We start from the raw sequence: 13,846 nt of genomic DNA, 5'->3' as shown, positions 1-13,846 counted from the left end.
TAAAGTTAATTCGGGTATATTATAAGCTTTTATTATTACTCTTTAACTTATTTAATTCGGTCCGTTTCGTATCGCTTAAATTATTAAAACTATTCGATTTTTTTAGAATTAATTAGGCATTATAATTATAGAGGTATTACGCGTTAAAGTTTAATTATATTGGAATTGAATTAAGGTGCGTCGCCAAGTAATATGCGTTGCGTAGTAGTAAACCACGTTAGGTGATAAAAATAAAAATAAAAGAAACCATGTTTTGCACAGACAGACCAGCCGCTCCCAGAACAGATTGTACAAATACAGTAAAAAAAGACATCGACCCCTGTTTGACGACGGCCAAGAAAGAAAGGCAAACCCAAACAACCAGTGCTGTGCATGAGAGAAATCAAGGCAATCTAGCCGCGTGTATAATAAAAATTGTAGGTTATTCCGAAGGGCCAGGCTCGACTGATCGCGACGGGGACGGCAAGTGCCAAGAAGAAGCACAAAGACAAAGGAGAATTGGGGTATCATAGTAACAGAAAAGGAGAAGATTCGCACACATCATACGTAAAGTGGTCGCTAAACCGCGGAATCATTGAGACGGCCAGGGTAGAAGACCGGACTATTCAGGATCGGCCACTCGTCATCCGGGTCCTTTGCCGTCGTCGTCGTAATCGTCGACTTCTTCCTCGACGTCGTTATCCTCTTCACGCTCTGCCTGCTCATGCGTACAACAAAAGTCGAGAAGTCGGGCCAGGAGCTGTTGCGCGTGTGGGCGGCCTTGGGCTTGCCAATGTCCGGGAGCTTGAACGTCATGCCGTCGTCCTCGGTGCAGGGGCTCAGGCACAGGTCCTCCAGGTTGGGATAGTTTGAGGTTGTGAGCGGAGCCCCCTTGTTCTTGCTGCTTCCGCCTCCTCCACCTCCGATGCTGGGCGTAAAGGTCCGTGACGACGACGATTCCACCGCCGTGGATGATCCTCCTTGGCGGCGTCGTCGTCTCCGCAGGCACTTGGAAAAGAAGGTGTTGAAAATAGTGTCCATGAATGTCTGGGTCGTCCCGAAGACGAGAAACACCACGAAGCTCGCTGCGCATCCCGGCATGAAGAGAAGGAAGTCGAGCCTCGCCCGGGCCGCGCTCAGGTCTGCACTGTCCCCCAACTTGGCGATATTACTCATCGACGCGAGCTGGAACATGATCTGTGCGACCTCGAAAGCACTCAGGCAAAAAAATCCGATGGTAAACCTGATCATCAACCAGTTGTCGTAGATGCTCTTGCGCTCCGTTACAGCGCTGTCAATGCTGGGCTGACTAAGACTCAACGACGCCAGCTGTGAGTGTTTCCCGTAGCGTACGTTCCAGGTCATGAGATGGCGCTTCGTATGGATGTATTTCCCCATGATGAGTAACAGAGCAATAGCCCCAAGAGTAGGACTCAGCAATACTACCAACTAGTTAGCGAAATGCAGCTCCTGGCGAGACTGAGGAGGCAGACGCCAGCTTACGATTGATATTGGCCACAAGCAAAAAAGCCCAGGCAGAAGCCCGAATGGCGTCAAGCTGGAGCAGGCTGATTAGAACTACAGGTAAGGTGACTGCCACGATCTTGGCCGATATGTTTGTTGATCGCCCAATTCTCTTTAGAATTGCTATGTCGGACCACCCATAGATGGAATGTGTTAAAGCAACTGCCCTGCAATAGTAGGTAAGCCACAGCTACACTGCCGAGTTGGCAAAAAGGAGGAGAGCAGCACATACCAGCATAGAGCGACTATTGCCTCGACGTTATAAGAATAATATTCTGCCAACAAGTTAGAATACCTGCCAGGGGGGCCAAGGGGAGTCGGTCGGTGGAAACGTACGGACGAAGAAAAGACCCAGATCCAGTCCGGTTGAAGGGCCTGGCACGGCTACCACAATGCTACCTTGGTTGGCGACGGCGACGTTGTACTGGTCGATCTTGATGTTTCTCCAGTCCACGATGGTGTGTATTTGCTGGAGGATGCTGGCGAGGGTGCTGAGGAAGGTGAAGTAGCCTAGCATGGCGACATATGAGCCTCTCTCGCGGTGTACCCAGACCAGCCAGATGAGCAGCAGGCTGAACAGCAGGCAAATGACGGAATAGACTAGAACGCCAGCGGCAACGGGGATCACTTCGGGAAGTAGCAGCGCCCCCATTTCGAGTCGAACCCAGCAACAATGTCATGAGGCAGACGTCGGTTGCTGCAATGGTGATGGAGAAGATCGAAAGGCGCGCGAGGATCACGGATGGGGACGAGAGACAGGACAGGGCGGGATGTTTGTCGTCGGTTTCGTCGCAAGGCGGCAGAGATGATGTCGTCCGGTGCTCTAGTGCTCTATTGGGATTTCTTGAAATGGCCGACTAAACCGGGGACCAGCCCGTTGTCGTCTCATCCCATGTAGCAAAGAAGCCAGGCATCCTGGGTGCGATCTGGGAATTTGGATGAGCATAAATCTTGGACGGCAAGGATGCCAGAAACCACGAACCAGTAGGTTAAATACCAAGACGGCGCTTGGCTGTGCTGCTGCAGGTACACTCGGCCGAGGGTGGCAAGACGATCGGTGGAGAGGGCTCCATCAGGGGGTCCATCTGGGAGGTGAATAGAGTCGGGGATGAGATGACGGGAATGGGGCCACGCCAGGCACGAGTCTGCACGAGGCACGGCACGGGGTTCCAGATAGGTGCGTCGCCCTGCCTCGTCGGTAATAGACAAAGCATATCACGGCTCTGAAGAGGCTGATGTTTCAAGAAGGGTAGCGTCGGGGGCTACTCTGCAACTAGCTCGGTCCACACTGTCCACTCTGGAGACGACTGCCGGGATGTTGGCCATGCGGCATGACGGAACATTCATCTTATTCGCCCTTCCCACCCCGAGGAAACTTTTCGCTTGCACAACCAAGCTCTCGGGAGCAAACGCACGTAATGTCGCATTAAACATGGCAATCGGTCATTTGGCACCTTTCTAGAATGCCAGAATCCGAGGCTGGATCGGGTTGGGACGTTGGGGTGACATCTTGGGTATTTTTTTTCTTCCTTTTTCTTCTTCTTCGTCTTCTACCACTAGCCACTTCCCCTTTCTACCTATTAATAGCTGGAAAAGTACCTCTGACCACGCCGAGACCCGCAAAATGTCCATGTTTCGTGATGTGATGCAGGAACAGCACAGACACCTCGTGACAGCTGGCTGTGTGTGCCAATGCCGATGCCGACTACCACGCAACCGTCCATCTATTTCTTTCTTCCTTCTTCATTGTCTGTTGCTAATAGCTCCGATGCAAGATTGGCTGTCTGTGCACCGGCAGGAAAATGCTATAGGAAAGCATGCACAATTGTGTTCCCGTCAAATGCTGCTGGACATAAGTAGTTCCACCAAGGCAGGCCCACCTCGTCGGGCCAAGATGCAGTCCAGTCTAATCCAGTTCAGTTCCACTTTACCGATGAGGCTCATCAGTCCGAGGTTTAGCAGTCTGTAACCGTCTGTGCCCGTTGTGCTCCTGAAGTCATCCTTTCATGAGCTGAAATTAGGACCCAGTCGCCTTGCTAGATTACATTATCCAGTCCCCGATTGTAGTATATAGCATCAACTCTAGCTTGGTAGAACGTGTGGCTGACTTGGTACATGAGATGCGATGCGATGCGATGCGATGGACTTAGTGTCTCAAAGTCCACTACGTCGGCTCTCAACGAGTCGCTTTCATGGCAGCCCGCCGTCGCATCTTCTCCTGGACGCCTTTAAGGGCCGCCTTCACGTCTGTCTGGCCGTCCCATGTCGAGATATCGTAGTATGTTGGTGCAATGTCCTACACCCAACAGTTAGCATGCAATGCAGAATATCAAAAGGGGGCGAGGCACTTACCAAGAGCCACTCTGGCTTGATGCCAGTAACTGTGCGAATGTACTGCTTGGTTGTAAGAACAAATTCGTTGTAAAGTACCCACTCGTAGTCCGTCTGCAAAACCGTGCTGGGGTGAAGCATAACGGCCTGGTTGTTATCCTTCATCGTGCGGTAGATCTTTCCGTTGCCTTCTCTCTTGGCAACCTGCATGAAGAAACCGGCAACTAGAGCACGCCGGATGTTGGCGTAATAGTTCTTGTCGTTGTAGTCCGTACCGACAAGCTCAACCTCGTGCGTTTCCATGATGCGCCTGAGCTGGGTGCGGACGTTATCTGCACTTTTGAGATGACGATGCGAGAGGTAGTGTTTATGGCACCATTGCTTGACGTCCTCGCCGCGGCCATCGGCACCCTTGAAAGCATGGTAGACGTTCAGCATGGTCAGATGATCGCCATCGGGGTGTCGGAACATGTTCTTCATCTCGTCAGCTTCTCGACGACGGTTTGCAGGTCGCACGAAGATGTTGGGTACCGACAATAGGGACGTGATGGAAAGGATCTCGTTGGAACAATAAAACTCGGGGCTGGAGATCAGCATGACGGCCAAGGCAGGATCCAGCGGGAACTCAGACGCCATGCTACCAAGCTGAGTCAACTCTCCCTCGTCGTCGAGACAGGCCAAGTAGTTGAGCTCTTCGAGGGCTCGCATCATGGTCTCGGGTGCAGGAGGGTCCATCAGATCGAAGTGAACGAGATCCTCGACTCCAAGCTTCTTCAACTCCAGCACGGTGTTGGCAAGATTGGACCGAAGAATTTCGGGGTACGTTTGCTCAATAAGCTCGTCTTTGAACGCTTTCTCAGTATACAGGCGAAAGCACTTTCCAGGCTTCGTTCGACCGGCACGACCGGCACGCTGCTGCGCCGATGCCTTGGAGATGGCCGACACCAAGAGGGACTCAACACGAATCCGAGGATTGTAGATCTTCTGCTTGCTGAAGCCCGGGTCCACGACGTAAACAATACCATCAATGGTCAGAGATGTCTCAGCAATGTTTGTCGAGATGATACACTTCCGTCCAGGCTTGCCGTCCTTCTTCAGTGGCTTCGGGGCAGGATCGAAGATCTTCTGTTGCTGGTGAGGCGGCAGTGTACCGTACAGCGGATAGACCATCATAGGGCCACAGTCTGCCTCCCTGATCATATCGTCCACTTCCAGCGAGATCTTGCGACATGTGTCCTCGATTTCCTCTTCACCCGTCAGGAAGAGTAGGATATCGCCTTCGGGTTCGGAAGCGTGTATCTGCAGGACGGTTCGAATAGCAGCCTCGACGTAATCCTTCTCGGCCTCCGGGGTGTAGTATATCTCGACGGGATGGGTTCGACCCGGAACGGCCAGAAGGGGGGCCTCGTAAAAGTACTTTTGGAACTTTTGAGCATCCAGAGTGGCAGACATGACAATAATCTTGAGGTCAGACCGGCGCTGTGCCAGCTGCTTCAGGAGAGCCATCAGGATGTCAGTGGCCAGTGTACGTTCGTGGGCCTCATCGAGGATGATGCAGCTGTAACGCGACATCATGTGGTCATGCATGGCTTCTCGGAGCAGCATACCATCGGTCATGTACTTCAGGACTGTTTTGGGGCCTGTCTTGTCTTCGAATCTGATGCTATAACCAACCTCCTCTCCAAGTGTTACGTCAAGCTCGTCGGCTACACGTTGGGCAACCGACATGGCAGCCACTCGTCGAGGTTGCGTACAGGCAACGAGCTTGTTGTTCAGCTGAGGGAGCTCGTCGTAGAGGACGTACTGGGGGATTTGAGTCGTCTTTCCAGAACCCGTCTCACCGACAAAGACGAGGATCTGGGATTTGTGGTACATTTCCAAGAATTCGCTCCTGTTTTACGAAAGGGTTGTTAGCCTTGTGATGATGCTACAACTCTTGGCAGTTGATATTGCTTACCTCTGCTTGTGGACGGGGAGATCCCTTCGGGACTTGAGGATGTTGAAGTACTGGGGGGGAATGCGGCTCGCCAGTGAAGGGGTTGTTATCGCCCTCTTCGGCCTTTGCAGCCTGCTGCGCAGTCGTGGCCCGTCGCTCGAAGTCGACAAAGGGCGAGCCCTTGGGCAAGCGATCGCTATGCCTGGAGCCGTTCTCCATGGCGTTGTCTTGCTGCATGTGGGCCAAGTAGGGGTTGTTTGCGATGTCTTCTTCTTTCTTGACTCGTTTGGCAGAAACCTCGTCCTTTTCCGAGCCGAGCCGTTTTCTATCGGAATCACCAGCCATGGTGACGAGGGCGTGGTTTGATTGTGTGGTGCGGTGCTGAGGCTGGTCGAGTCGGCCGCTAAAGTTGCTAAACTTTCCAGGCGTTGGAATCAATGGACGGGACTGCGATAACAAAAAAATAATTGACTGCGCGATGCGATTGATTTGATGGAAGGAAGGCCCCGCGCTAACGCGTAAAAGGTGGGTCCATCTCCCTGAGCAGCTCACAGGTGGACAGTACCTGCCATTCTGTATCCCGCCACATTCTAGCCTAAGGTTCTCTCAGTATGCTTTTTACAGGTAAGGCAGGCATAATCCACCTGGTACAAGATTATATAGGCAAGAAAGAATATGAAGAACTGCATCGTCGGAATCTTCAGAACCTGTCAACACACACAAAATCGTATATGAAGCAGCACCACTGCGCCGTCGCTTTTATTTCATGTCATATTACAAAATCCCCCGCTGTTCCTTCGGTGTCACCCATGATTTCCCTGTCTCCTATGTAGGTAGCTTCTGTAGAGGGCGTCCCATGCGCTTTGAGTAATATACAGGGTATAGTGTAACCCCCGACCCTTATTCGCCTTCCATAAACAGCTCGAGATGGAGAGGGAGGAAAGAAAATGAAAAAGCAACCCAATAAGCGCGACCTCTGAACTTGGGCATATACCAAGCAGGAAGGAGAGCCACTGATGGCAGGGGACTCTATGTTACATAGTGAAAACACTGCTGTTGGTTGGCGCGCAGATACAAGCCACTGCCATTTCATCCTTAAAACGCCTGCCCCCTCTTGGGAACACCCGACAAAAAGAGAAAAGTGAAAAAAAGAATCAAGAATGCTTCGTATGTCATTCCATGTCCGTGGCGTTCATCCAAAGCGTTTGCTTCCTGCCATCGGTTCATTAATCCGTGAAGTTATCATAGAAACCCCACTCTGGGGGCTTCATAGCGTTGCCTGGAGTAAACCAACGTTTCAACGGGCAAAGTCCGAGCCGCTTGCTCTCCGAGCGTTCATGATTATATCTTCCACGAGTGCCTGAGACTCTTCTGGGACCTCAGGAAAGGCTCTCGAGTGTGGCGGAACTGGGGGTGCAGACATCGGGGACTTCATGGCTGGATGTTCCGCTTCAGGGCTTTGGTGCACACGAGCTGTTGTCGATTCGGGCTGCTGAAGTCAGTCTCGCATTCAATCAGGTTGTCACGGAGATGGCTCACTTACAGTGCGAATTTGGTGTCCCAAATTTTGCAAAGATTGTGGAGGACCAGGGCTATTGCTGTGAGGCGTGCCAGCTGATTGGGCTTCGGCCGGCTGTGTCATCCTGTTTGGTTGCGAAGTCTTCTGTATTTGCTCCCATGGCCGAGGAGGGGGATGAACGTCTGTTTGGGAGCAACCGGTTGTGCTTGAGTACTGACAGGAGGCGTGTAAGACGTCGGTGTCTGGTAGCCATTGCCAATCTGAAGTGGAGGGGTCGGGCCAGGGTTGACGCTGCTAGGGACGGCAGAAACAGAGTTCGGTGAGCTTTTGTGCAAGTACGAGCCTTGAGTATGCATTTGCGGCTGCTGAGACTGTGGTTGAGTCGGCAAGCTTGCCATAGTATTGGGCTGTGTCGCTTGTTGGTACACTGGCCCAGCTGTCTGACCATGCATAGGGGATTGTTGGCCTTGCGGTAGCCCTGGACTGCAATGTGCCATGTAGGATTGCTCCGTTTGCGGGTATTGTACAGGCTGCGGTAATGTCTGCGCCTGTGTATATGCTGGCGGCGAGGCCACCATCGGCGCCCGGTTTTGTACATGTGCCGGCGGTTGTGCTTGCTTTCTTTGCAGCATTGCTGCGTAATGTGACCGAATTGCAGGATGCAATTGGGCAGCTATGGACGTAGGGTCCCATGACCCATTGGGTGTGCGTAGGCCGGTCTGTTTGGAAGTTGTTGCATCACCATTTCCAGCCCCTGCTGCCGGTAGCTGGTGATTTGCAGTGTACTGGTCCGCGGGGAAATGTACTGCTGCTCCGGTCGCACTATGCGCCGGGTGAGGTTGAGAAACGCCGGGAGAGACTGAAGAACTCGGCCCATTTGACGACTCATAACGCGACCCCGTAGGTGTCGCCAAGTTGCCAGTGGGCTGCCGCTGCATAGTGAACAAAGCTTCTGGACTCTTCATCAAATGCGCTCTCAAGTTACCCTCGTATCCATTTGTGAAACCTCCCCAAGGTGCATAAGGAGTCCGATACTTAGTCGAGTCCCTACAGGATTAGTACAATACCGGCGGCTGGGAGGATTTCACAACTCACCTATTGTGATGGACTTGGAAAAATGCATACTTCTGTACGACGCTTGGAGGCGCAGGTCTCGTGATAGGCGGGAGCCTGCCGACCTGAGGAGGCCCGGGCATGCCCTGACTCGATGCCGATGATGACGGCCTTATCGCCGAAGACGTCATCGGAGTGTTCAGGGAGTTCGCAGAAGCGGTAGACAAAGATCTTGCCCTAGCCTGTGCCTGGAACAACTGCCCGTTCTGTGGCGATGGTGAAGGCCCAAGACCGGGAGGTTGCATAAAGCCGAAGCTGAATGGTGAGCTTGAATTAAAATCATATCGAGCGGAGGCATACGTAGATGATGTGGTTCTGAACCGCGGGTCTGAACCGAATGGTAGTGATTTGTTTCGAGAGTGGGCTGCTTGATGTGTGCTCTTGGGCAGCTGCATAGACCTCGGTGTGCCCTGCGGCGTGTAGGCAGGCTTTGCTGGCGCAGACTGCGGGGTATACGAGTGACCGGCAGGTGATGGTACGGCGGGATGTGGTGTTGACAGCGCCAAGGCTTGCGGAGCTGATGGTGGCGTCGTATACGGCTTCGGTGTCGGCTGTTGAGGATGAGGAGGCCTCGCGCTCGGTTGTGGTGTATGTGGTGGCGGCGGCTGGTATGATGAGTAAACCGCAAAGGTAGACGTTGAAGTAGGAAAAGGCCTTCCATTAGGTATAAAACTCTGGTTTGTATACGGAATAGGGGCATTCGGGTTGGCCAAAGGCGGTACTGGTTTCTTCGGCTTGTACTGGTAGGGCTTCTCAGACCGACCATTTGCTGAAGCTTGTCCTGGCTGGAGTGGGTATGTGGGCGTGTACGATTTCCGCGGTTGGGACGCAGTCAGCACAGGCGGTTTGGGGATGGTCTCCAGGAAGTTGCTCTTGTAATTGTGCACCGGTCTCTTAGGATCCTCCGTGTACTGAGCCCGAGCCTCAGTAGATGTCCTCCCCAGATAATACCAGATCTGATTATCTTTACTGAGGTCAACATTGGCCTGTGCTTTGTTAGTACACTCTGTAGTGTTATGAAACTCGGCCCATGTGCAGCCTTCCACGAAAGGCTCGTCTGCCCGGGGTAATTCCTCGGTTGCCAGCTTAGTTGCTTTGATCTCGGCTTTTGCCTTGCGAGAAGTCGGCATTGGGATAGCGTTGGGTGATGCTTTGGGTAGATGGCAATCTGCAGCGTCCGGTAGGAGAAGCCATTTCCACTCGACCTCGACTCGATCACTGATACTTGTTAGCTGTGGTGTTTCAATGTTACTGTAAGTTTTGTAGGCTTCGCACCCGTTGGGTATAATCTCCACCAGCATTGTTTGTTCGTCATGACGGTTCTCAACCACGACCCCGGCAAAAATCTCGCCTCTGTAGTACTGTAATTGTGCGATATCCCCGCGTTTGAGGGCGACAGCCGCCTTCCGAGTCTTCGGGCACTCCTCCAGTGCTGGGCCGTCCAGTTTCCTGTCCCTCTTCGTTCGGTGGAACCGGCAGCTAAACTCGTATGCTTGCTCTTTGTACTCGGTGCCGTCCTCACCAAATATAGGGACTTCGCCATCTTCGACGAAAACACCCGCAGCAGCAGCACAGGTGGCATGGTAGGACCGAGCGCACTTTCTGTGTGAGCACTGCACACAAGCACCGCGTTTCGATCGACAGTAAAGACACTTGAGCTCCAGACGGGCCTTGCTGATGTTTGCAACATTGGCAACGACTTCGCTGCCATCGACTGTTTCGATCCAGGTCTCGGCCCTATAAAGGGCACACAAACGGTGGGCCTTGCGACCATCGTCTGTGGGTATGAGTTCTGCATCAAGCAGATTGTTGGGACACAGACAGCAGGGCGGTTCGACTTGCGTCTTGACCCGTACTCGCAGGCGGATCTTCTTAGCTTTCCTCTCGCCTTTGTCTTTGAGTGCCCGTTTGCGCTTACGACCAGGTTGCTTGATTTTAACCACGTGCGATTGCGATGCAGCCAGATCCGTCTCGTCTTCATCTTCATCCTCCTCTTCGTCGTCCTCCTCATCTTCAGTCTCTTCATAATCTGTCTCTTCCCCACGCAATTTGCGCTCAATCTCGTACACATCTACCCAGACGCTGTCCTGGGCCTGGGCACACTCACACCGCTTCGCGATTTTACCCATAGGCAACCAGGAGTCGAGTGCGAAGTTGACGGCCTCGGCACAGTTGTAGCCAAGATTGTATCCAGAGTGATAACCATAGGGATAGGTTACCACGAATTCTCCAGGGTACGAGACGCACTTGTTGACTTTGATGTTGAAATACTGCTGAAGGTGGTTTGGAGAGATCAAGAAGGCCTTGTGACGGAGAAACTGATCGCAGGCCTTCGCATCAGTTGGCCAGATGCTCTTCATCGCTGCTTCAAACCGGCGGGCATCTCCTTGAGATATGCTGTACCATTGCTTAGGGGCACCGAAGTGGAGGTAGTTGATGCTGTAAAGATCTACATCCTCCAGATGCCACGCGAAAGTGGCCTTCCACATACCCAGATAGAGATACGCAGTGTTGACACCAGGGACTTTGGTACCCAACACATCCAAAAGGTTAGGAAGCTTGTTGAGATTCCATGCCGTTGTGTCTTCTGGGAATAATGTGCCGGGCAAGTCGGCGCCGTATAGCGGAGCTGCATAGGTGAGGGTTTTCCAGTATATCCTCTCCAACTCTTCGCACCGTTCGGGCGTGTAATCCGAGATGTCCATGCGATAATCCCAATCTCTGAAAGCTTCTTCGTCAATTCTGGCCGAAGCTTCGCGTTTGGCGTATTTCCTTCGCGCGGAAGTGGACTGCGTTTTGGCTTTGGCTTGTCTACTTCCACCCATTCTCCCAACCATGGGCACTGGCTCGTCATCTTCGTCTATTTCGGCGCCGGGGTCTTTCTCCACCGATTCGAGCACACCCTCACCCGACTTTGGCGACATGGGCGTCATTGGGCGGTCGTCTTCATCTGCGTTGTCTTCTTTGATAATGCTCCTTCGCGTTCGGCCCCTGGTGTTCCTACCGCGGCCGCGCGAACCTGACGCAGCGGAAGTTCTTGGTTTCGGAGGCGCTTGGGCGCGGCGCTCGCCTCGTCTCGCGGGGGGTTGATGCTCGCTTTGATCGCATAGTTGGCGCCATTGTGGAAGGTTGTAGGATCGCTGATGCAGAATGTTGACTTGTCGATAGGTGCCGTTTGATCCCATGATGTCTTGCTTAATGGGTTCCCGAACCCGCACCTGCTTTACCAGATCGTGCAGCTCCGGGAGCTCATTTTTCCACTCATCGGGAGGGATAACCTTGACGATTCCAGATCTCATGCCATACGAATCGATCTTGGTCATCTGTATGACATAGGTTAGCCTCAACACACGTTCATCGAGAAGAGTCAACATACAAATTTCTTGAAGTCCTTGAATTGATACATGGTCGGTCTGAAGACCGGGACAGTACCGGACCATTCTGCTGGATTGATCTCGCCAATGTCATCCTCTTCTTCCTCCTGCGCTGGTGCGTCTGATTCCTCCTTCTTGACTTCTTCTCCATCTGTAGTCGAAGTAGGAGCCGTTGGTGGGCGTTGGATTTCGGATTCGTCCAGGTCGCTCAACTCGGATTCGTCGTCGCTTCCGTCCAGTTTCATGGCATTGTTGCTATCGGGAGGCGAATGTAGGCCAATGTGAGGTTTCGGTGATTGCTTTTCGGCAGTGTTGGTAGATTCACTTGCGACTTCGATTTGGGGCTGCTCCGGCGCCGACTGGGCCATCGCTTCAACCGACATCTTGTAAGCCACTACATGCGATCAGTGCACGTAGAAATTCGGGCGGTCATTGGGCGACCGTGGTGGCGTTGCGTGGGAGAAACAGAGAGAGCGTCGTCGACAACGGGGATTGACCGAGTGAAATGGGAGTCGGTTTAAGGCGGGATGGAGCACGGCGTGGTTACAGCGCAAGTGCTTGTCGAATGAGTGGAGTCGGTTATTCTCCGGTGGAGCTGCTGTGAATTGTGCACAACAAGCAGGTACGTACAACACTGTGCAATAGGTAGGAAATCGAATGATACCTCTCGGGGTTTGGCGATGGAAGAGGAAAAGAAGTTGTTGGAGACTTTACCTTCCTCTCATCGTTGGGACACCGAGGATGAATAGAAGGAAAGTTACCATGGTTGTTTTTCGTTCACGGGTACTGAAGGTGGAGATTCGTCTCATGGGCTAATGGTCGAACGATTTTGAATGACGGCACCTAGGTTAGATGGCAAATGGCAATCGGATACATCAGAACAGTACCTACATCGAGTGCGCATTTTTCTCATCTACATGCGCATACATATTGCTAAAGCCCATCAACGGTCGATCATTTTCCACTATTCAGTGATCATTGCTTGATAACACAGTCACGGTTATTCATTCACTACGGGTGTACGCTCTGCATACACATGTAAATATCCATACGATCTTAAAATAATCATGTCTTATGTACCTTATCTATGCATATGAGATTACGTACAGATTTCCTAGCGTCTGAAAGGACAAGCACAATCAATGCATGTAGGTAGGTACATACATGTATTTGTGACATTGCAGCAGTAGTTTGGGATCGGGTAGCCTGCGATTCTGGCCATTCGTATCGGGACAAATCCGCACTCTGTCTTCCTATCAACACGGGCTCCTTTTCGATCAAGACGCCGTTGGAAAGATTGAGGCTGTCAAGGAGCAACATTGAATGAAGCAAGGTGTTCCTGAATGGCCCAAGCTTGAGCCCACCTACCCCACGATAGCCTTTTGCGGCTGAAGCGCAACTGGCAACTACTACACACCTACCAGTCTGCGCAAGTACAGCAGTCTCGCGCCCCCCTGGGCATCCATACCAAAGCTGCACCCAAACCCCCAAGATATACAACGAATCATGGCGCCCGGCCAGAAGTTGTACCCGCGAGCGACCGTTCGAAAGATTGTAAAGGCGCATTCGAAGTGCAACGTGAGCAAGAACGTCGATGTTATGGTGAGTGATCTGCCAGCTTCCCAGACGCGTTCTTGAGCATGTAGCCTAACATAAGTGTTTGCGATAGGTCTTCCTCGACTATGTTCTGTTCATGCAATCGTACGGACAATCTCGTCACCACTAAAATGCGAGCCTCGGGAACGCCATCTGACACTGTGTTGCAGGCTCATGAAAGAGGCTGCGATTGACTCGAAGCAAGCAGGCGAGCGCGGAGTTAGCGCCAAGAGTATCAAGAAGGTGACGGCGGTAAGTTAGCAAGATGGTCATTATCCCGTACCACGCACAGAAACCAACACGCAACCACAGGACACGCTTGCGAAGTTCAAGGGTTGAAGACCGCAAGGAAACAAGGGAGCCAGCACGCCGACAAACCCACGTTCGAGCCATATGATCACCCAACTGCCACCCTCGGCCTTGAAGACGGCGGATTATGTCGACGCAAGCTACGACGAGTATCGCCAGGGAAAC

The 13,846-nt window shown here is 52.4% G+C and overlaps 4 protein-coding genes across 4 annotated transcripts; 1 reads left to right on the top strand and 3 right to left on the bottom strand.

Moving 5' to 3' along the window:
* Window positions 1–558: 558 nt before the first annotated feature.
* Window positions 559–2,155, bottom strand: PG986_009565 (glycoside hydrolase; the record flags this gene model as incomplete). The annotated part of the gene is made up of 4 exons (XM_066845787.1): window positions 559–1,421; window positions 1,483–1,670; window positions 1,736–1,778; window positions 1,840–2,155. The coding sequence occupies 4 exons, from the start codon at window positions 2,153–2,155 to the stop codon at window positions 559–561; spliced, it is 1,410 nt and encodes a 469-aa protein (XP_066698185.1).
* A 1,524-nt stretch (window positions 2,156–3,679) lies between these two features.
* Window positions 3,680–6,115, bottom strand: PG986_009564 (DEAH-box ATP-dependent RNA helicase prp43; the record flags this gene model as incomplete). The annotated part of the gene is made up of 3 exons (XM_066845786.1): window positions 3,680–3,799; window positions 3,856–5,691; window positions 5,792–6,115. 3 exons carry the CDS (start codon window positions 6,113–6,115, stop codon window positions 3,680–3,682), a joined length of 2,280 nt encoding a protein of 759 aa, XP_066698184.1.
* Window positions 6,116–7,067: 952 nt separating this feature from the next.
* Window positions 7,068–12,159, bottom strand: PG986_009563 (uncharacterized protein; the record flags this gene model as incomplete). The annotated part of the gene is made up of 5 exons (XM_066845785.1): window positions 7,068–7,259; window positions 7,314–7,403; window positions 7,508–8,336; window positions 8,385–11,725; window positions 11,779–12,159. The coding sequence occupies 5 exons, from the start codon at window positions 12,157–12,159 to the stop codon at window positions 7,068–7,070; spliced, it is 4,833 nt and encodes a 1,610-aa protein (XP_066698183.1).
* A 1,123-nt stretch (window positions 12,160–13,282) lies between these two features.
* Window positions 13,283–13,711, top strand: PG986_009562 (uncharacterized protein; the record flags this gene model as incomplete). The annotated part of the gene is made up of 4 exons (XM_066845784.1): window positions 13,283–13,378; window positions 13,446–13,477; window positions 13,543–13,624; window positions 13,685–13,711. The coding sequence occupies 4 exons, from the start codon at window positions 13,283–13,285 to the stop codon at window positions 13,709–13,711; spliced, it is 237 nt and encodes a 78-aa protein (XP_066698182.1).
* Between the last annotated feature and the right edge of the window lie 135 nt (window positions 13,712–13,846).

Source organism: Apiospora aurea (assembly GCF_038362705.1).
Source record: "Apiospora aurea strain CBS 24483 chromosome Unknown utg000006l_segment0_segment0, whole genome shotgun sequence".
In the NCBI taxonomy this organism is placed as follows: domain Eukaryota; kingdom Fungi; phylum Ascomycota; class Sordariomycetes; order Amphisphaeriales; family Apiosporaceae; genus Apiospora; species Apiospora aurea.
Note: the sequence above shows the minus strand (reverse complement) of the source record. Positions and strands in the feature narration are given on the sequence as shown.